General features: G+C 41.6%; 3 protein-coding genes and 1 non-coding gene across 7 annotated transcripts in view; all 4 read left to right on the top strand.

The window, feature by feature from the left end:
- Nucleotides 1-472: 472 nt before the first annotated feature.
- On the top strand, nucleotides 473-6,780 carry plaa (phospholipase A2-activating protein). Of its 2 annotated transcripts, XM_072376254.1 has the most exons (14): nucleotides 473-705; nucleotides 1,125-1,318; nucleotides 1,434-1,534; nucleotides 1,704-1,824; nucleotides 2,989-3,156; nucleotides 3,333-3,468; nucleotides 3,581-3,750; nucleotides 3,844-3,995; nucleotides 4,087-4,306; nucleotides 4,466-4,531; nucleotides 4,628-4,699; nucleotides 5,278-5,385; nucleotides 5,776-5,946; nucleotides 6,081-6,780. In XM_072376254.1, the coding sequence occupies exons 1-14, from the start codon at nucleotides 557-559 to the stop codon at nucleotides 6,647-6,649; spliced, it is 2,397 nt and encodes a 798-aa protein (XP_072232355.1). In that variant the 5' UTR covers nucleotides 473-556; the 3' UTR covers nucleotides 6,650-6,780. The 2 variants fall into 2 exon arrangements, with proteins under 2 accessions (XP_072232355.1, XP_072232356.1); XM_072376255.1 differs by lacking the exon at nucleotides 4,466-4,531.
- A 1,036-nt stretch (nucleotides 6,781-7,816) lies between these two features.
- haus6 (HAUS augmin-like complex, subunit 6) lies at nucleotides 7,817-14,418 on the top strand. Its single transcript, XM_072376263.1, has 16 exons — nucleotides 7,817-8,236; nucleotides 8,380-8,475; nucleotides 8,565-8,643; nucleotides 9,611-9,743; nucleotides 9,866-10,010; nucleotides 10,517-10,579; nucleotides 10,667-10,724; nucleotides 10,863-11,036; nucleotides 11,207-11,403; nucleotides 11,725-11,854; nucleotides 11,963-12,065; nucleotides 12,142-12,205; nucleotides 12,728-12,872; nucleotides 12,989-13,081; nucleotides 13,175-13,310; nucleotides 13,422-14,418. The coding sequence occupies exons 1-16, from the start codon at nucleotides 8,100-8,102 to the stop codon at nucleotides 14,117-14,119; spliced, it is 2,451 nt and encodes an 816-aa protein (XP_072232364.1). The 5' UTR covers nucleotides 7,817-8,099; the 3' UTR covers nucleotides 14,120-14,418.
- Nucleotides 12,298-12,428, top strand: LOC140282455 (small Cajal body-specific RNA 8). The gene has a single exon (XR_011909888.1).
- A 708-nt stretch (nucleotides 14,419-15,126) lies between the features above and the next one.
- dennd4c (DENN/MADD domain containing 4C) overlaps nucleotides 15,127-22,012 on the top strand; it is a 35,465-nt gene continuing 28,579 nt past the window's right edge. For all 3 annotated transcript variants that reach the window (XM_072376704.1, XM_072376703.1, XM_072376702.1), the window contains exon 1: nucleotides 15,127-15,450. The gene's annotated coding sequence lies outside the window, so the exon portion shown is untranslated. The remainder of the gene's footprint in view (nucleotides 15,451-22,012) is intronic.

Genomic DNA, 22,012 nt, shown 5'->3' with positions numbered 1-22,012 from the left:
GGATGGTTGTTCCCAAACATTGTGACCTTCTAACAGTCAAACATTAAAGAGAAGATCCCAACATGTCGTGAATATAACAAGACATTTAGCGTACATTTACCGTCTGTATGTGATGAAACAACTGTTTCACAAGTTATTATTTCATGAAAAAGAATACGGTGAGCCACACATGATAAATGTAAACAAAACAAAATATGTGACCTTACGTAACTAACATTCTACAAATGTTTTTCGAAGCACCTTTAAAAACAAACACAAAGCGAATTACTTTTACAAATGCAGTAACTGCACCATGTCACATAATCTGATATTTTACTGAATTTGTTCTTACACCTACATGCAGTAGTTGTCTGCCGCCATCATGGTTTATATTTATTTTGGATGTTTGTCCTTACATATACATTTTTATAAACCATTTTAATTCGAAAGGTGAATTTGCGTGTGTAGTGACGCAATTCAACTTCCGCTAGCATTAGCGGCGGATGTTTGTTGACAGCAACGCCGCTTGGCTTCACGGCTCACGCTGCTGTGGTAGTGTCAGTTTTAGTCGGATAAAATGGCATCATCCAACTCGTACAAGCTCAGGTGTTCCATCCCGGGTCACGAGATGGACGTGAGGGGACTCGCAACTGCCGTTTTTCCAGAGGGAGCTTTCGTTTCGGTGTCCAGAGACCGAACCGGAAGAGTCTGGGTGCCAAACTCAAGGTAGCTAGCATTAGCGCTAGCTTCCTGCTGACTAACTGTGCTGCCTAGATACCATTCCTTTCAGTTAACGAAAAAGTCTGTGCCCAGAAAAGGTGTCTGGTCAAGAAAAGCAGTTAGCCAAATAACCCGACCCTCGAGCCATTAAATTGCCATTTTGTTAATTAAGAATAAAAATATTAGGAGCTAAGTTAGCTAGATAGCTAACGGTTGCTCAAATTAGCTTTGTCATTCATTGTATTGGTGCACTATATAATCCGTACCTATGATGAAGTGATTGCTACATTGAACCAGGTGTACAGTGGCTTCGAGTATTTTGTTTTCAGTTCATTGATCCATCGTACTTACGTTTAATTGTTTTGTTCCAACAGAATTTAGTGTTCACTGGGCATGTCTTTACTGTGTTTCCCTTCTTTCCCCAGCCCAGATATAGGCTTCACTGAGATGCACTGTGTGTCAGGCCACTCAAACTTTGTGTCCTGTGTATGCATCATCGCACCAAGTGAAACATATCCTCGGGGACTCATTGCCACAGGTGGGAATGATAATAACATTTGTGTTTTCACACTGGATCAACCACAGCCCCTTTTCACCCTTCAGGGCCACAAAAATACAGGTGAGTTTTGTTCTCTATTCACACGGATTTTTTTTACTATTAGTATTCGTTTGCTGTTATTTGTGATTGCATCAAGGACCTTGACAGTGCGTCCGATGTTACTTTATCTCCACAGTTTGCACTCTTTCTTCTGGGAAGTTTGGGACACTTCTGAGCGGCTCGTGGGACACCACAGCCAAAGTCTGGCTCAATGAGAAGTGCATGATGACTCTGCAGGTATGCCGAAGCTTCTGTGATGGTACAGATTGCTCAGATCCACGTAGAATCACAACTCTGACACTGATTGTACTTTATATGCACTCTGAAACTGTGAATGGGGTGTGTAAGCATGAATATAATCGGAGGAATTTGACATTATGTTGTCTGCTGGGTAATTGTGCTACAGGGCCACTCTGCAGCGGTGTGGGCTGTTGTCATCTTACCTGAACAAGGCCTTATGCTTTCTGGATCAGCCGATAAGACCATAAAGCTTTGGAAGGCTGGCCGATGTGAGAAGACGTTTACAGGTAAGAGTTTTCCAAAAACATCTCAGTTAGACATTTTTAATGGTGTATTTCATTAACTGCAATTGACAATTGTATGGTCTTTGTTCTGTTTATTTAATGTCATTATATTATAAGGCTAATTATAGTTTAATAATACATGTAAGCCTTGGAACAAATAGATGGGTGGAGATAAAAAAAAAAATCTTTTTCATGTTCTAGGTTGTATTTTCTTTTGCTAGTATTTATTATATTTATACCACTCAAGAAATTCTGCAAATTTCCTTACAATCTTTCTCTGCTAACTTAATATTCAGAAAGTTTTCATCTCTTCATTATTAATTAATTGTCATCAATTGTCATTTTTGTCCATATACTACAACCACCAAGAAATTAGTACTTGATTTGAATTTCTACCATGCTAGAGTGACAAAAAAAAAAATCTTCTTAGGCTTTGTGTGATGACTTTGACTGCTGCCTTTTTGCTGCAAATGAGTCAAATCGCTTCCTCCAAGTTACTGAGCTCTCATTTTTCATTTGGCATTAAAAGGAAATGTGGCTACAGCATTGCGGATGTGAGCAGAAACCAATTTAAATGTGGTCTGTTACATTGTTAGAAGTTAAGCTCATTCGAGATAAACGGTTTCTGATGCAAACTCTCCACTCGCATGGCATTAAACCGTAACCAGAGAAGGGGGCACCGCAAGATTATTATCGAGGTGGCGGCTAAACCTCAGATGGTGTAAAACGGCAAGGCAGCTTGATATAGGACATTTAGGGTGGTTTAATCCATCACTTTTTTTTGTAAAGGTGGAAATGAAAGATTTGTTACGGTTATGTAGATTTTAATGAGGTTATCTTGATGAATAAGAAGTCTTATTGGCATACTGACCATCTGTTGGTGGGATTAGTTGATAAAAGCTGTTCAGAAAAAGTCTTTTAATCCAAAGACTGTTTAAAAAGCTGTCTCTGTTTGCATCTGTGGTTACACTCAATGCTCTTCACAAGTGCACTGAGATGACTTTTTGTTGTGAATTGGAACTATATAGATTTAGTAAATGTTACTTCCCAAATGGATTAATTAACTGATTGTAAGACAAAACTCTTGAGTGATTTGAGGACTTGGACTATTACAGGTTACAGTATGAAAACAAAGTTGTTGTTTTTTTTTTTTTTCTTGCACTCCAGGTCATGAGGACTGTGTAAGAGGACTGGCGGTGATCAGCAACACTGAGTTCTTCTCTTGCAGCAATGACACAAGTATCAGAAGGTGGCTGGTGACAGGCGAATGTGTCCAGGTCTATTATAGTCACACCAACTACATCTACAGCTTAGCTGTCTTCCCTAATAGCCAAGGTTTGTTCATTATATTAACACTGAAAGGAATCAGAAAAAGATCAAAGGGATGTGTGTTTGTTTGTGTCATCTTTAGCACTCGGACATTTATTGAACGAGCATCAGTTTGTTTTCAAACCTTTCGTGTAAGGTGCTGTGTGGCTGACCTTGACCCCAGACTCATGTTCTCTGCTTAGATTTTGTAAGCACAGGAGAGGACAGGTCTTTGCGGATATGGAGGAACGGCGAGTGCTGCCAGACCATCCGACTGCCCACCCAGTCTATTTGGTGCTGCTGTATTTTGCCTAATGGCGACATAGCCGTTGGTGCTAGGTAACAGAACTGCACTGGCATCAAGCCGGTCCATCTGAGAATGTTCAGATGAACACGTTCATCACGTTTAGTCGTTCTGAGGTTAATTCGAATGCTACACCTCTGCCCTCAGTGATGGCATCATCCGCATCTTTACGGAAGCTGAGGACCGCATGGCTAGTGCTGAAGACCTACAGGCCTTTGAGGATGAGCTCTCCAAAGCCACCATTGACCCCAAGACAGGGGACCTCGGAGACATCAAACTGGAGGACCTGCCTGGAAGGGAACATCTTGACGAGCCTGGTAGAAAAGAGAACCTTATTATTATTTTATTTATTTATTTATTTGTTTTGCCTTTTTCAGTGCATCAAGACATTTTTTTTTTATTTCATTCAGGGAATCGTGACGGACAGACACGGTTGATCAAAGACGATCAGAAGGTGGAGGCATATCAGTGGAGTGTCAGTGATGGTCGCTGGATTAAAATTGGAGATGTGGTTGGAGGCTCAAATCAGCAGACCTCCAAAAGTGTGATGTATGAAGGAAAGGTAAAAACCCACAAGCTTTGTGTTGATAAAGGATCACTACTGCTGTACCAAGTGCTTTTACTGAGATTAATGAGATCCTGTCTGTCCACAGGAGTATGACTATGTCTTCACCATTGATGTCAATGAGGGAGGGCCGTCCATGAAGCTGCCTTACAATGTGACAGACGACCCCTGGCTGACAGCACACAACTTTTTGCAAAAGAATGACCTCAGCCCCATGTTCCTCGACCAGGTCGCCAATTTCATCATCGAGAACACCAAAGGCCATGTGGTGGGACCAGCCCAGCCTGCTGGTGGTGACCCGTTCACTGGTGAGGCCACAGGATTGTTTTTCTTTTTCCACAAAGAGCCAATGTCCTGTGCCTATATGCCTGTAAATGCTTTGTATTTTCATTGCAACATTTACCAAATCTCTATTTCCCCGAGATTGTGATGTATTTATTTATTTTTTAAACTTATTATTATGTAAGGAGGAGCTCGATATGTCCCTGGTTCGTCTGATAATATACCAAACTTTGGACCAGATCCCTTCACAGGTACAGAACGTTTACTGATAGGTTTTTCCTAAGTGTGGACACCATCTGTGAACGCATCACCATTGTTTTGTTTTTTTTTTAATTCCCCACTCACAGGCGCTGGTCGCTACATCCCAGGGTCAGGCCCCAACACAAGTGCTCCTGTAGGTGTAGCAGATCCCTTCACAGGTAATGACTGACCTGTGAGCAAAAATCCAAACCGTAGCTCATGAGCAAACCAGATGATGAGTTCACAGGGTGTCTCTGGCAGCCACCAAGGAATGAGTCATACAATCACTCAACTGATTTCTGTTCAAGCCTTGAAAGTCATTGGAATTTTTTTCCTTATTTGCAACATTGCAGAGTACAAAGGAGTAAACCAACATAGTTATTCTCCACCACTCTGGTAAAATAGTTTGAAATCATGATTAATGATGCATTTTTAGTACATGTGTCAGTAATGAAAATGCCTTGGAGATAATCCCATGTATTTGATGCACAGCATACAAAGCATAACACAGCAGAATAACTTTGATGGGCTCAGTTGTATAAATCCCTCTCATGTATCCCTCACAAAGTGAGGGATTTATACATGAAAACATATGACCACACATCTGCAGCAGCCAACTTAATTTGAAATAAATCTGAGGTTAAAATGGCAAACACTGATGATGATTTTGACAGTTGAAAACAGTTCAGTGAGTTCAGTTCAGCAAGACTTTAACGTTGAGTTTTCCTCTCACTGGATGGTCCTCCCTTCTCTGCAGGAGGAGGCGCCTACTCCTCGACTGCCTTGAGACAGACACCGACAAATATCTACTTCCCCAAGACCGATGGTGTGACCTTTGAGCAAGCCAATGCCTCTCAGATCATTGGTAAGCATTTGTTGTGCAAGATGTCAATGATGTAAATATTTTAACTTCATTGATAAATTTAGGATTTCTGAAGACTTGATTTTAAGGTCCTGAAGACTTTTTATTCAGTCATCTTGCCTGCGAATGATTGAATTTAAGTTAAATCACACGTCTGCATTTGTTTTTTAATTTCCTGGGTAAATGTAAAACTGCCTTGTAAGTGGGGCTCAGTTAAGAGAAGCTGATGTCACACCAACATGGTGAAGCAGTTTGTGTTTAATTCCAGAAAAGTACTTAGCATTTGACACTGAAACTTTATGGGCTTTGAAAGGGAAATCTTCTTAATTCGTGGTCACAAAGGTGAATTAAAAGTTCCTCACTGCATTGGTGTCAATCATCTTTCCTGATCAGCCAAGTTGAAGGAGCTGAATGGAGGTGCCCCTCAGGAGCACAAGCTCTCTGAAGACACTTTGGAATGCCTTGAAAGGCTGTTGCTGTCCGTTTGTGGGCCAAACTCCTCCGAGCCTCCTCCGACCATCCAACAAATCAACCTGCTCTGGAAGGCCTCACACTGGCCTGAAGGTACAACAACTGCTTCTTCTAGTTTGTTAAAAAGTTTAGCCTTAAAAAAAAAAATATATATATACATTTTGGTACACAATATGTTTTCTGTTCACTAACAAAGCCCCTCCTCGATCCTTCCTTGTGTGTTGTAGACATTGTGTTTCCTGTCCTGGACATTTTGAGGCTGGCAGTGCGCCACCCACAGGTTAATGAGAGTCTCTGTGGCGAGGCAGAGGGAGTCCAGCTGTGCAACCACCTGCTGAGCCTAATGAGTTCCGAGGGTCGTCCTGCCAACCAAATGCTGGCACTGCGGACTCTGTGTAACTGCTTTAGTGGCAGGAACGGCCGAGCTCTCCTCATGACCCAGCGTGAAACGGTGCTATCGCGTGCTGCTGACCTGGCTGCCGTCTGCAACAAGAACATCCACATCGCTCTGGCCACTTTGGTGCTTAACTACGCCGGCTGCCTGCACAAACAGCCCGATCTCGAGGCCAAGGCTCAGTGTCTATCCGTGGCCAGTAGAGCTCTGGAGACGGTACAAGACAAGGAGGCTATATTTAGGCTGCTGGTGGCCTTGGGAACCACTGTGGCCTCTGACCAGAATGCCCAGGACTTGGCACGCTCCTTGGGTGTCAATTCCCAGATTTCCAAATACTCATCGATGTCTGATCCATCGAAGGTGGCTGAGTGTTGCCAGCTGGTTTTAAAAGAACTACACTGATGTGAATAATTAGAAGAAGAAAAAGAGCACTACTTTCTATTACTCTGTTCTTCTTAATCAGTTGTGGTGGAGACTGAAATATTGAGCTTGTATGTACTTCAATAAAAAAAAAAGGAAAATTGAAAACTTTCCAGATACATAGTCTGTGTTTTTATTACTTTAACATTCCAAAGCCCTTTGGCTAATATGTCTAGTAAGTGTATGATCAGTAGAGTAATAGTGTTTAATGCATATGTGTGAAATATTACTACAATTTGTAAAGTCGCATCTATTAACCTTCAGTTTTCGTCTCATTTCCTTCTGCTGTTGTATGATCACAGGAAAAGTGAAAAGTAGGTTTGAATGTGTGGATGGAGCGCTTGTTGGACTTTGGATTGATTTCTTCTAGTACGTACATCCTAGGAAAAGGACTTTATATACCGATTAAATATTTATTAAGTACAATGATTTTACATCTACTCTCAAGTGGTATACAATTCTGTAATCTGACATCTGCTTTGTCAAACTTCAAGTGCAACTCACATTGTGTCACCTCCTAGTTGGCTCCTGCATGTTCCTCCCATTGAATAGTATTGGTTTATGTGGCATAAATAAAATGATAATAATACAGCTACTTATAAGGTTTAAGGTTGCACGGTAATGAGAAATGTTATCTAGAAAAGATCATTCCAGATACAGGCGGGCAATTATGTTGACATGTTAACAAATAGGTTGAATTTTTTTTTTCTTGGTAATTCTTTAATACGTTTTTCAGTATGTCAGTTATTCACTTTTAAATTGAAAAGATAGGCATCTTGAATAAGGACTCCTCTTGTGGGAGAAAAACAAAGTCCTCCATGTGGTATCTTATTAATAATAATCCGCTAAAACTTTTACAATTCAAACAGTATCTAACTTGTTGTACCAGTGTAAGTAGCAATAAGACTGTTGTATTTTAATGTGACGCCTGATATGCTAAATTGATTTTATATGCACTCAAAAAGACTAAAAGTTTACGATATTAAGTTGTATTTTTTCCTGCTTCGCTCATTTATTTTTTTGTATACAGTTTTATATTTCTTTTTTTGTCGTTGAACCCAATGACAAAATCATCTTTAAGTCACTTTGGGTCAAGTGCCTTTCCCCACACCGGAAGTAGTTTTTAACAACATCCGGGTAATTATTTGATCAAATTGGCGGTTTGCGTCTGTTTCTTTCCATGTTCCCGTGTGAAATTATTTTAACAAATGTCACTTTAAACACGGAGCAGTTTTTCTAACGTACCACTGATTTTTTTTTATTGGTTTCGCTGCTTTTCTATGAACTTGTATGTACTTTGTTAAATGTATGTTGTCTGACACGCGACGAGTTCGCGTCCTAGTTAGCTAACAGTAAAGTTTGAAGCTAGCAGGCTCGCTTTTGAGAAGACGCCTCCGGACACTTTTCGCAGTCCTCTTTCGTTCTCAGAGTAATGGCGAACCCGATATTAATGGCGAAGGAGAATGGACAGTATTTGTGGTTTGCTCTTCTTGGGATGGGATTTGAACCGGACATCGCTGCGTCATCGATCCCAAGCAAAACGAACATTAAACACCTTAATTTGGGACCGTGAGTTTGTTTATATTATCGTTCAACTTTGAACTGATTGCGGATCTCAACTCGCGCTGCTTTTTCTTTGTTGTTGTTGCTGTCGTTTACGTCGCCTTTCACGGTTAAATGTTATTGTAACTGTTTTGTTTTTTTGTCAATAGGAACATGTTCGACAAACCAAACAAAGACGCCTTCTACATAGTCGCCCATTTCCTGTTGGAGAAGCTCAACCCGGCTCGATTTCATGACGCATACAGGTAAAGATACATGGCGTGATTTAAGATAGCTTTCAGTATCAGCGTCTTTGTGGTTTATTGATATAAATATCACTTTTATTTCGGTTAAGGCACTGTTGGCCTGTTTTGGACCACAAAGCAGATGCAGAATTCCGCAAGGTTACCTGCGCTTGGCTGCGAGAAATAATGGTAAGAATCTGAGTATTGTCTTGCTTCTCAGGTAGTTTTTGTATTGTGTACGAACACTTACCTTAACTATGTTCCTATAAATGAAAGAATAACATCCAAATTCTTACTCAAAATGTACGCTCTACTCTTCTTTTCTCCTTCCATGCATAAACATTACAGTGACATAAAAAGAAAAAAATATTAGGGTTTAAGATGCATAACACATGAGGATCAATTCACCCCAGCTCAGTTTTTTTTTTTTGTATTGTTAGCAGTTCTGACAGTCTTACCTGCAGACCTTCTGGGGATTTTTTTGGGAAATCTCTGCAAGATGTCCAGATCGAAGGCTGCGGACATTTATGTTCTTGCATTAATCCCTTTTTGAACGTCTCTTGACCATTTTCAACAGAGCAATGTACGATAATGGTTTCGGTGTTAAATTCCAGGATTCTCCAAGTTGCATTAGGATTAAAATCAAGCGTGGCAGGGGTTCACAAATGTTTGAGGTTCTGATGCACAAAGCAGAGACTCACGACTGTTTGTATTGCTGGATGAAGTGCAAACATTGTTAATAAGCCAGTTAACGAGTGCATAATGGAACAGACAGAAACAGTCCCAACAACCACAATACTGGTCTGTTGTGACAGTTGTGGTTAAATCAAGCTACAAAGAAATTTGATGACTAGAAATCATAACTTGGACCCCCTGTTAATTAAGTTAATTGGAAACTATATGCGTTATTACATATATTTACTTTGAAATTGTGATCTGAGACGGTTGTATTTTGGAACATTTTAATCTTGTGTTGCAGTCTTAGCCCCTAAATTGAGCATCCTTCTCACCACACGCTTTATCTTCTCTCCTGTTAACTTTCCAAGGCCAGAATGCCTCACACTATGATAAAAACATGTTCCTTTATCTGTTACACACAAGCTTTGTTTAGCGTGTGTTGTTCTATGCCGTCAGTCACGATTTTAACGGTTTGCAGGATGAAACGGCAAACGCAGGATCCAAAGTGGTGGCGTCCTGGTTTCTGTCCCCTGGAGGCCCCAAGTTTACCAGCTTGATGGTTGATTTAGCCAGTCACGTCATGGTGCAGGAAATGAAGACATTCACCACAGGTAGCACATGATGGAGAGTCATTGTGATTTTGTGGTCTTGCATCTACTGTATCCACAGGTCTGGGGCATCACACATGTGTCATTCCTTTCACTTGAGTGATTTCAGATGTTGTCATTGCCAGATGGCAGTTGGGTTCCTGAGGCCGCAGCTATGCCAGCCTCCACCTTGGACATGGCAGTTAAACGATTCAATCTCGTTCGTTCAAGGTTTTTGAAAGCTGCGGCTGATCAGGATCGTTTTCTCCACAGTTACCAGAGAAAAGCCCAGTAAGTCCCTTTTCCTTCATATGCATTTGAACACTGGACAGTTGCAACATAATGTTTTACATCAGGTGGAATTTAGTTTCAGGCTTTCTAATGGAGTATCACATAGAATCTTTTAACTTGCTCTGTGGCAGGTTATAGCAACAAGCCTTACCTACTTCACATGAACTTATTGGTTGATGAGGCCATTTTCTAGTTGCTGCAGGTGTTTGCAATCAGTGACTCCACCCCCCCATTTGATGTCAGACATTTTGATTCTTTATTGGTGCAGCATGAGGTAGAGGACAATGGGTGAAACGGGTATTAATGATGCTGGGTTAGCGTACGGCTTGGTCAGAAAAGGGAATCAGATATTTTTGAATGATTTCCAGTTAACCATGACATTATACCTGTTTTGACGTCAGTTTCATCATGTTGTTGTGACTTGCTGTGATGTGAAGGAATTAGTTTAGAGTTGTACGAGCAAGGCAGTTCCTAACAATTATTTTTTTTTCTTCCCTCTTGTTTAGGCTTCTGGTGAAGTCAATAAGGGATCACAAAGCAGAGTTGGCCAAATACGATGAGCTTCTTAAGTATGTGCAACTTATTCCTCAGTATTTCATTTAAGTTCTTTGAGGCATTGACAACTCCATTGAACAAATGGGATCACCTGCTTTTAGGTGTCAGAGTGCCGAGTCGGCACAGAGTGAAGCTTCCTTCACTGAGAAGATCAAAAAGGTATGTTTTAACCTTAAAACACACACTGCCTTTTGAAAATCAAGTTATACCATTTCCTCTTGGTTAGGTGTGTGGTACCAGCATGTGAAATTTTAGAATGGCTGTCGGTTTTGTTAACTTGCGTTTTAACTTTGCAAGGTGCGCTCCTTGTGGTCCGACATTGCGATAATGCTGTCAACCATCAAAAATGAGCAAAATGCGGTGGAAAGCGTTTTAAAGGGGGACGTGGACCGATACATCCTGGACGGTGCCGGTCAAGTCCTCAAGATTCCTCGTTGTCTGTTGGAGAGAGTTGAACAGCTCCCACATCAGGTGAGGATGAGGAGACAGCTCAGACTGCGAGTCCAGACTTATCCAGACAAAGTTGTCTTTTAGAAATCCATCAAAGGAAAAGTTGAGCTACACTTCAGACATGAACTTGATTCAGTGTGACCATAGATGTCTGAAGAATGTCATTCGTCTGGTTTTTGTTTGGTTTTCAGTTGACTTCAGGGAATGTGTATGAAGCCGGCCAACTGAACCTCCTTGTTCTAATGGAGCTGATGAACCACGCGTTGCAGCTCCTTAAAGAGCAACGTTGCCAGACCGCTCCTGCCTCCAAGATGCAGCTCGATCCTCAACTACTGCAGGAAAAGAATCTGCAGATGGTGCGTGTGCTGCAGGACATCCACCTCATTAGGTACACAACAAGCAGCCGTCACGTCAAGGAATGCATGTCTGAACTCGATTGGGACTTTTTGTGGGTTGTTTCTCAATTCCGGTCCTCATGACCCACTGCCCTGCATGTTTTTGATGTTTCCCTCCTCCACCACACCTGATTCAAATGATCAGCTCGTCATCAAGCTCTGCAGTGGTCTGATAAGGAGCCATTCATTTGAATCAGTTGGAGGGAAACATTGAAAACCTGCAGGGCAGTGGGTCATGAGGACTGGAATTGAGAAACACTATGCTGGAGTCATTGACTGTCAGTATTTTATATCCTGTCATGTCATCCCTTCAGAGAGAAGATCTCCAAGGAGGAAATTCCAGAAGTCAAGAGTGCCATTAGAGAGCTGGAGGTGAACTGGGACAAGAGGTGGATGGATATTCTGAAAGAGACACCTCTGGTCTCTTTCCTCAGTGATGATCCTGTGAGTGGCCTCTTAAGATTACATTTAGTCTTTCAGTGTTTCAGAAGCACCTTATGAAATGAAGCAAATTCCCGTTGCTTGAGATTGATTTTCAGTTTTTGTTTTTAGGCTCTTGATTTCCTCTCACCAATGGCTCCGCTGTCTTTTGAACCAGCAACTGAAACCATCTACAGAAGCAGCATCTTCTCCCAGTATGCTGCTAAACTTCCCGGTGAGCTGAGTTGGACTGTAGTATAGCCTGTGCTTTACTTTGTTTCTACTTGATTTTTGTGCATTCTCACTTTCAGAAGAGAAGCCTTCAGAGAGTGAATCACAGGAATGTGCCAACCCCAGTAGTCCTAACCTCGAAAGGTAACGTTTCTTTGATCCGCTCCAAACAGAAATGTGAGCTGAATGACCTAAATTGGTGTTAAAGTGGATGTGGTTGGTGTGTTGGCTTCTGATGGGAGGCAGATACCTGGACATTGCCAAGCAGTGCTCTGTCCGTCACTGGTCCTCCCAAGAGCATTACTGCTCTCTGATGACCGTGGCGAATTGAGAGAAATCGCCACGGACAGATACGGAGCAGACACTCGTTATTTCATGACTGATAATACAAAGTCATGACAACGTGATCTAAATTTTTATTGCATAAGGAAGTATGTTAAGTAATAACAGCACATGTTTAAATTTCAAAGACCTGGAACATGTGCAGTACTTTTTTTTTCAGTGTTAATTTGTTTGAATATGTTTATCGGTTCTAAATTTACTGCTTTAAGTCATTTACGCTCATTTATTCCATTTAGTCTAATTGAATGACACGGTGGGGGGGTGACAGGGGAACTGCACTTCTCTCTGCAGAATGTCAAAGTGTGTGTTGTCTTTGTGAAACAGTCCTTGCCCTGCAGCAGTTAAGACATCTGAAAGTCCCGTTGGCACCATTGAAGCATCACGAGCAAATACGTCTCTGGACTGGCTTTTTGACACGCCTTCATCCCCTCATCGAGAGGCTCCATGTGCCACTCCACTGCCACCTGAGGTGTGTGCGCGCATTGTTTCAGTTAATTACGATCTGGTTAAAGTCATACTTCATTGGATTCACTCCAATTCAGTTTTGCTGATAATAGATTTTTAATAAGTGTGCTTTTATATTAGGCCAGTGTGAGGAAGACGGCTCAATGCAAGTTGGCTCCAAAGAGGACCAAGACCCAGATTTTAGATTTGGAATATGATAACCTTGCTGATGAGGTATTTTGATGATTCTCAAACTAATGGAAATGGCACCACTTTACCACAGGAACCTTTGAATAATAGTATTTTTTGTTTTTGTTTTTTTTTTAGTTTGCAGATGCTATAACTACCACCAGTCCTTCAGATCAAAGGGTTAAAGGTTTGGAGTTGGAGTGCCTTCTCAACACTCTTCAGAGAGATCCCTTCTCCACTAAAAAACAGCTGCCGCGTACACCTGAGAGCTTGAGTGAGTTGGAAGACATTTACACTACACCTTCAATGCATTTTTGTAGAGATTTCCCTTGTATAATTAAATTTTTTGCAAAAGTATAATACACACTCCTTTTCTTCCCTTAAGTTATGGATGTGAAAAGCTCCTGGCGAAAGGCAGTCAAAGAAGACGAAGCTAGAAAATTGTGTCAGTCTGCGGAGTTGAACAGCAGCTTAGGCGAGCGGCTCAGTCCTCTCAGTCAGCCCGGTGCGGTTGGGAGCACTGATCATCCTTCCAAGATGGTTTCCTGCACCCCCACCCCCACTATCACAAGCCATGTCAGCCCCTCTGCCTGTCAGCAGGGGGTCCTACTTAAGTCCACTCTCTCATGGGACACTTTCAACATGGATGCCATCGATGGCCCGAGTGGTGGCGTCCAGTTCAGCCTCGACCATGAAACCCTCCCTGAAATGTCAAGTTGTGATAGTCTCCTCTTTGAGGATGAAGCTGTGACTATGAGGAGTGAGGAGGATGAAGAGCTACTCATTCCCTTTCTGAAGACTGAGTCAACGCAATCACCGTTAACCACAAGTCATCTGGGTCAGCTCCAGCAAGCAAGCACCTTGATGGCAGGCATTAGGACAACTGAGTGCCTTACGCCTGATTACAGGCTCTCTGGTTTGGACAGAGCCTTACTAATGGAACCTGTGGCATCCGTGGGAAACGCAGACCAGATGTTTTCACTGGACTTGGATTCACTGGAGACACCATCATCCCCTAAGAAGCAGGAATACAGCCTCCCAAAACTAATCACATTCTCCCCTATAGACGACATGAAGTGTTAGCTACAGTCATAGGAGCTGTTCTTCAGCCCGCTCTTAAATTGTCTAAACATTTCAAGCCATAGGACAAAGGCATGTAAATAGTTGTAAAATAAAATAATCTGTATGTTTGTATGTACACTGAACAAAAGTTTTTTTTTTTTTTTTTTTAAATAAAATTAATATTGAGGCATGATCTGCTTTAATAAGCATAGATTACTATTTGTTAGAATTCTAACTTGTGTCATGTCTTTGTAAAGAAACTTGAAATAAAATGTTTAGAGAAAAGTGGGTTCAAGTTGTTTAAAGCCACTGTATGCATGGAAGTTGATGTGTCTCTTGTATTTATTTGTTTTGGAGTTGTGCGATCATATCTTTTAGAAAACAATGTATACAAACTTTCAGCTATGCCATGAGATGACCAAATAGGCTGAGTTTTGGATACAGTTCCAGCTCATTGAATTTTGAGCTACAATGCCTCTTTTTACCTTCAGAAAACGACAAACTAAATATTTTCTGACACCTGTTTCCCATGTGCATTTTCTCCTACTTTAAGATGGGGGGCGTCAGAAACTACAAAAACAGAGCAAAGTCAAGGCAGCAGGAAATACCAACCTAAATCCGGAAGTGAAAACATTTTGACCCCCAAATTGTTGTCCAAGATATATGGAAAGCATAGATGGAAAGTACCTAAAACTTAATTGGTACATTCTGGGTATTGCACGTGTCCTACCCTGTCAAATAAAAATGTATTTTCGAACTACTAAAAAATGTATTGTACAACATTGGTGCCGTAATTCTGCGTCATTCGACAAATGAAACCTGCTCTTCAGCGACGGTATTGAAATCTAAATTGTATGTGATTTATAAATAAAATGTCGTGGATTTAAATATATTTATAGCTGGCTGTTAAATCTGCGTGCGATACGTCCGCGTCTAAACGCACGTCATTAGAGCCTTTTTACTTTGAAAGGATTCACCGGAAATACTAGTCTAACGTTTGCTAGCTTGCAAAGCGCTCGTGGCAGCGAGTCTGTGTCAGTTACAGCGGGGATAGACTGTAGCCGCTCCTCAGCTCTGGGCGGTTCCAGCCTGAAAGAGACGTTTACGAAGAAAGCTCACCGACAAAACTATCAGTGCAGATACAAACATGGCGCCTACCTCCACCGACAACTTCAGATGAACGTGTGGCGAAGAAGTGGCCTGCAAAGTTTGTTAGGAGTGATTCGAAGTGGTTCTATCTTTCGACCCCTTCCTGGTTTATTCTGTTTTGCACAAATACGGAATACATTAAGCGGTAAAACAGCAAGTTGCCTACATGTCAACATTGTCTGGCGCTGCAGTATAAACAGCTGGTAAGTACTCGTGTTTTCTCGTACAGATAAACTGAGTTTGTTGTGGGAATTAGAAACAGTGGCTGAACTATTTGGAGATGACTTTAGCCGTGAGCAAGTAAGGTGACCCGCTGAAAGCAGAAATTTCCTGGTGTTCGCTGCGCTTGTGCGGCCAGCTTTTGCACTTTTCACCGTGTATTATCCAACCACGGAAAGGAGCAGAGCCACGTATCGCTGCTCGGGCTGATCACTGGAGGAAATTCCTTTTGTTTTGTCCGCGGTGATGTGTGTTTCCTACGCCGAAGTTGACCTAGTTATGGGTCGGATGCAACAGTTGGGAATACAACACCGCTCTCCTCTTCCTCCTCCTCCTGCTCTCCGGGCCCTTGTTGACGCCAGATAAGCCAGACGCGGCTTTTCCTGGAGCCTGTCTAACCTTTAGCAGGTGTTTGCTCTCAGACCCTTTGGAAATTAGCTTCCTGTTAGAATTCAAAGATATACTCGGATAATAACAATTTAATGGGGAAGTGTTGCTGTTCAGCATAGACTAACCGTGCGCATGATAAGGAACTGTTAACCTAACTTCCTTTTTAGCGTGCAGCTTGCTTTTCATTCAGGTACCTGTGTTTGTGCTCCAGATGTACTTGTACGATAATACACAGTTGAAACCAATATTGAGCAACAAGGTCTCTATATGAATTTATGTGTCATATACATACAACACTGCCATACTATTAAATGTCTATTTGCCTTTTGTGGGTGTGTGTATTTGTGATAAGGACAAATGCCATTGATTCCTCTGCCAAGGTGCTCGCATATCTATGCCTCAGCACTTGAGTGTTTGCCAGCCAGCAACAGAATAAGCCCCAAGGGTAGTAGAGCATTCCCTCCTCCATCTTCCCATCACAGTTTTGGTGATTCACGGCATGCTTGTGGTGTTCCTGTCATGACAGCAGAGTCACAAGTCACAGCAGGGCAGAGCGGGGCAGGGAATAGCCCTTCTTCTTACACTTTACAGAAAGAATTAATATTTTTACAATGTGGTGTTTTGCCACCTGATATGACTGCAGGAATGCTACATCATAACAGGATAATGGAGGCTTGTGGAGTGTGAAAAACATTTGAAATTGCTCTGGCAGGATTCACTGAGCCGTTGCCACGTGGAAACGCAGCAGTAAATTCTTTCTTGACCTTGGCTTGGCCTGACACGAGCTGGAAAAGGGGAGTGGACTGAGTGGAGTTTTTCCTTTTTTTTTTCTCTCTCTCTCTCTCTTACTTTCTGCTGCAGGCTGCAGGTACAAAGTGGGTCATGGCTGCACTGTGGCTTTGTGTACATTGAACTTGCACTTTGTGACCACCACTGGTCGTCCAAAGGCTTGGTCAGATGACCAAAGAAATGCTGTTTGTCCGCCCCGAGATTTTGATGGGTGCGAGAAAAGCGAGTGTTAATTCTGGCTTTGAACGAGAGGAGTGCTGCTGAAAGAACTACATAAGTGACTCATTCTGGCATACATCTAGCACAGTCTTTTATAAAGTCAACATCTCTCATATATACACTAACATTTTACTTGTTTTATCTGTCAGATCTCAAGAATGTTAATTCTTCGAGAACCAGGAACACGAACATATTCCTTTGAAATGCAGTTGGATCTTGGCGTATATTTTTCCAACTCATTATTGCATGATTGCAGCCCACAAATAGTCTGTTGTGGTTTTAATATGCCGTTGTTCTTTTTCTTATTGTGTTGGCCAAAACTGCACAAGTTTGACTTCAAGCAGTCACTGGACAACAAAAGAAAACTCCAGTAAAGGTATAAAAGATACACTTAATTCTACAAAACAGACTTGCTCTCTCTGAGACAAACCTGCCACTCAAATTATCAGTGTTCGTTTTATAAGCCTTTATTGGCCGATACCTTAGACCGTATAAGTGAACGTAGCTACTGTGATGTCACCCACTAAATTGTAAGCTGTATTTTTAATGCCTCACGTTCAGAATAGGTCCGTTGTCATTGATGACAGGACCGTTGTGCCTTCCTTTTACCTCTCTTTTTTATTCGTAAGGTGTGGAGGAGGCCAGATGATGGTGGAAAGTTTCTGTGCCTCTGACCGAGCCGTACAGGTGGTCACCGAGCCACTTTGTAGGATGTGTGTAATTGAGAGCGAGCATGCCTGCCACCCTCTGATGCACAGAGCAGGTTTATGTAAGAAAAATCTTGTTATTTTGTCAGTTAAACCCGAAACAGACATTTAAAATTAAGGTAAACATGTTAGTCTGACCAAAATCGTATAAAAAGGGGCTTCTCAAAACAGGACTAACGCACTCAAAATATCCTGTTGGACTCGAATGGGTCTGAGCTCTCTGTACGTGCTCCAAAGTTCCACCTTTTTGCATCTTTTAAACTAGCAGTAAAGAATAAGTGTACATTATTCCACCTGAAGTCCCGAGAATCTGTAGCTCGAGTCAACTGTGCAGGTAACCAGGGCGACCGGCGCCATTGCCGGTTCTCTGATACAGCGATTTTGGTGTGGTTTTTGAAAGCGCACACTGAAATGGCACCGGGCTGACTCTGTGTGGTCACTTAGAACGAAAACGAGCAGCGACAGCATAAAGAAGAGTTCCCCTGTGCAGCGTTGGTGTGACCACTGTAGCATAAAGGCTGATGGAAATACAGCTGAGCAGAATACGCATCCTTGTATGTAAGAATATCCCTTGTTGAGTCATTCGGTTAAACGTTATTGACGCCGATGAATTATTTCTCTGTTTTACTCACTGGATGTAGACAGATTGGATAAGCTCAGCTGGGCTCAAGTAGTGAGCAGCATTGTTCTCCCCTTCTGCTGTCTGTGTCATTGTTTTCCAAATCGCTCTCACAACACAACAACAACCTCTGACCCGGCAAACCTACGTGCTAAAAATGACACTCTGACAAAGTTTTTGATCATTCATTCGACAAATGATAAATGTATAATGTTTTTGTTTTGTCCTGGAGTGCCGTTGGACAACGCTCGCTGCCCAAGACGACTGTGCCGGGTTGAAAGAAACACAAACAAGCAGAGCAGTTTTTCCACTCACTTCAGAAATGCTCGTGGTTGCAGCTAAACTACATTCGAGAGCTGTGGAGAAAGGGCCTGCTTTGTGTGACAAAAGTAGGCTCCATGGATTAAAAAAGGGCAGAGTAATTTCACCTAATTAAATCCTGTCTGCAAGTATAAATCTACCAAAGCACAATCAGGTCATCAGGTTTAGCAAATGTTGCTGTAGCATGACTAATCATCCTTTGACTTTTTTTTTCCCCCCATAAAGATGAAATCCATCATGATGGATTCTTAGTGTCTCGCTTCCTCAAATGATTGTACAACTCCAGGCTGTTGGATCAATCCTAAATCCTTTTTTACTTTGTGCTTTCAAAAGTCAGACATCTGTCTTTAACATAAAAATCTGAATCTTTTCAATACATATTGTATGTTACAGACAAGTCAGTTGCTTCCGATGTTCACAAATGGCACGTAAAGACTGGCTTTGCTCACTGACTCTCACATAGTTCTTTATCTTTAGCTTTAGTTCGGCCACAGAGTGCAAGTATAGCAATTTCTCCCAAGTGAAGTGCAAGATGGGAGCTTATACTAAAGCTTCAAGCTCTTCAAAAGTAGAATACCGAGATTTTCCACCACTCTGGCCCGTAGATTGGTAGCTTTGACAGTTTCAGGTTTGATTACTCTCTTCCCTCACAAAGCTGGAGTGCATTGGACAATATTTCGTCTTTTTCGAACTGATTGATCTTTTTCTGTCTGTGCTCTCACATTTTTTCATTTAAGTGTAGCAGAATTTACACACTGTGTGCTTTTTGAGTAGTTCAAGCTTTATAAAAGCACTTCATGTTAGCATAATTTTCTAGCTACATTATGTAACATAAGGACTTCACACGGTGTAAATTTCTTGTTCTTCTTAGCCTGGAAAATCACCAATTATTGATGGTATTCTATAATTTTGTGTTTGCTGCAAACTCTCAGTTGTGTGCTGAATCAACCCCATCTTGCCAAGATGCATCTTAGAATCGTAACATTTCCAATCCTCTGCTAACGTTTGGCTATAAACTTCAACCTGATAACACACCTCCAGTCTCGGTTTGATAGAGAGTGGATTGTATTTTTATTCACTTAAAATACAAATTTCCCTACTTAAATCTTTGTAAAAGTGTGCAATCTCGCTTTTTTAAAATAGAAATATTAATTCATCAAAGCTTTTCTTCCTAGAAGTAGTTCATTAGCATCTATGGATATATTGTTTGTCTCTGTGATATTTCAGGAAACCCGATTTGCTTTCTCATTTCTCCTCAATTAATCGTGCTCTAACTGCATGATGCTATATTGCAAATGTAGATTGTTGAGCCAATATGTACCTGAAAGACTGTTTCATGTATCTATTGGCTCTACATTGCATTTTGTTAAGCTACTGTTTGCATATCTCAAGATCCAGAGAGTCGCGTCTAACCAAAGATCAAATGCATGGATCTTTTGATCCAGCCAGAACCCATTTCAGGAAATGAATTTTCTTGCTCTGGCCCTTGGGGTTATGCACTCCTTGTTTTTGTTTTGTCGGCGAGGGTCTGAGTTGGTGGTGTTAAAGCCAAGTTATTCAGACTAATAAGTTTGCCCTCTCTACATTTTCCTCAGTGTAAAGACTGCTCTGTGTTCTCTGGGCCGTCACGCTTGAGGAGTGAGGCAGTCTTGTGACGTTTCTGCTGAGTCGAGCCTCACTGCTCAGATCTGCCGCACATTGTCTAACCTATCAAAGATGCCTCTTAACTTTAAAAAGTCATACTTTCCATCAAACTTTAACAACAAGTATATTTGGAATGTTTATCGCTGTTGGTGTTCAGTGCTGTAGCCTCCATGCTGTTGTTAGTTGGGCAGGTTGTTTTTAAGAGAAATCTGCAATCTCCTGAAGCATCACTTCCTCTTATACATGCCTGCATCTTAAATCATACGCCTGAATGTTGTATCAGCAGACCTGCAGGGATCCAAAATGAATATTTCTCAATTTAATTTATTTATTTAGTTTAAAGGAATTATGTCACTTCTCCCCAAGTTGCCCATAGACACTGCAGTTGGCTTTGATGCTATCTTGTTAAACACTAAATAAGGACAAATTGCTGTTGGAAGGACGCGGACTGTGAAACATTTGTAAAGAAAACACTCGAGGGGAAAGGAAAATTTATTGAGGACTGGATGTTTGTCATTGTACTGAAACAGCTGGGAAGTCAGTTGATCAAGGACAAGTTTGAAACGCCAAACATTTCTTTATTTTGCTACATCTATTTGAAAAATGAAATGTCTTATTTGGTAATGTAGGCTCACAAATATATGGGCAGTTATTGAGTTAGAAAACTCAGCCCAGAGGGTGAAATGAAATGGCTTGTAGCAAGCACCACAAACCTTTATTTGTTCTCTCTGTTATCAGTGTAATTTGGCAAACAAGATACCTATTCTGAGAAGCTTGTTGATAGCTACCATCAGTCCCAAAATTAAATTGGATCTTATGTACAAATTGGTGTGTACAATAGCAGCTGCCAGGGCTAAACAAATACGATGAAGAAACAGAGTTCACTGCAGGGTTTTGCCCTGTTTAGGCTGTGCAACACATGGATTTGACAGTTCTAGCATATCACACCAGCTTATCTGGAGCCAAAAAGCAGACAGATGGTGAATGCTTCACCTCTCCTGCGCTCTGAATAGCAAATATTAAAAACTTGAATGTATTTGCAGCCTCTGTTAAGTGCACTCAGGATTTATTTTTTTGTGAGAATTGGGGCCAGAGTCTTCTCTTCTTTTCTGTTTTTTCAACCTGAAGGCTGGATGCGCTCCGTCGACCGAGCTGAGCAGTTTGTCTCATCAAAACACGCAGGGATGAATTAGCAAAGTATTATAGACCACACTTTACTCGCAGACACATTCAAGCACACGGCATGTGAGTGCAGCCAGACAGCAACTTATCTGGCTTTCGTTTCTTTCCCCTCAAACCCATATTCTTGCCAGAAAGAGCATCAGGCTTTTTGTGTGGTTGTCGCCTGTTAAAATGGAGGTTTCCTCACCTAGTTGGCACCTTGTACTCGGCCTGGCCTCCTTCGCTGACAGCATATTGTGATGACAGGTGGCAGGGAGGGCCACTTTGTTCTTCAGATACTCTGAAGCCTGGAGCTGCAGAGTGCCACTTGAAACAGACACCTGGGCTGCAGAGTTGGGCTCGGCCTGAAAGGGCAGCTGAAATAAGATTTCCTTTTCCTTTTACTGTTTTTTTTTTTTTTTTTGGCTTTGAATGTTCTGTCTCAGACAGAATTATTTCAGGTGCACTTAAGTTGCCTGATGAAGGAGCACTTGTTCGCATACATGTTAAAAATGTCTCATCGTGTAGTGGTTAGTGTGATAGCTTCTCTACTACTTTAACCACAGTTGTGTCCGCTCTCTCATGCAGCTTCGAAACCTGAAAATGTGTCATCTTCGGGCAGCCGTTTCATGAAAAATGTGAGCGGTTGTGCATGGCAGGGCTCCTGCAGAAATAACTGAGACAGACACAGCGCTG

The sequence above is a fragment of the Leuresthes tenuis genome, unplaced genomic scaffold, assembly GCF_036924035.1.
Source record: "Leuresthes tenuis unplaced genomic scaffold, fLeuTen1.0.hap1 SCAF_22, whole genome shotgun sequence".
Classification (NCBI taxonomy): domain Eukaryota; kingdom Metazoa; phylum Chordata; class Actinopteri; order Atheriniformes; family Atherinopsidae; genus Leuresthes; species Leuresthes tenuis.
The sequence above is the reverse complement of the archived record's forward strand: the minus strand, read 5'-3'. Positions and strand labels throughout refer to the sequence as shown.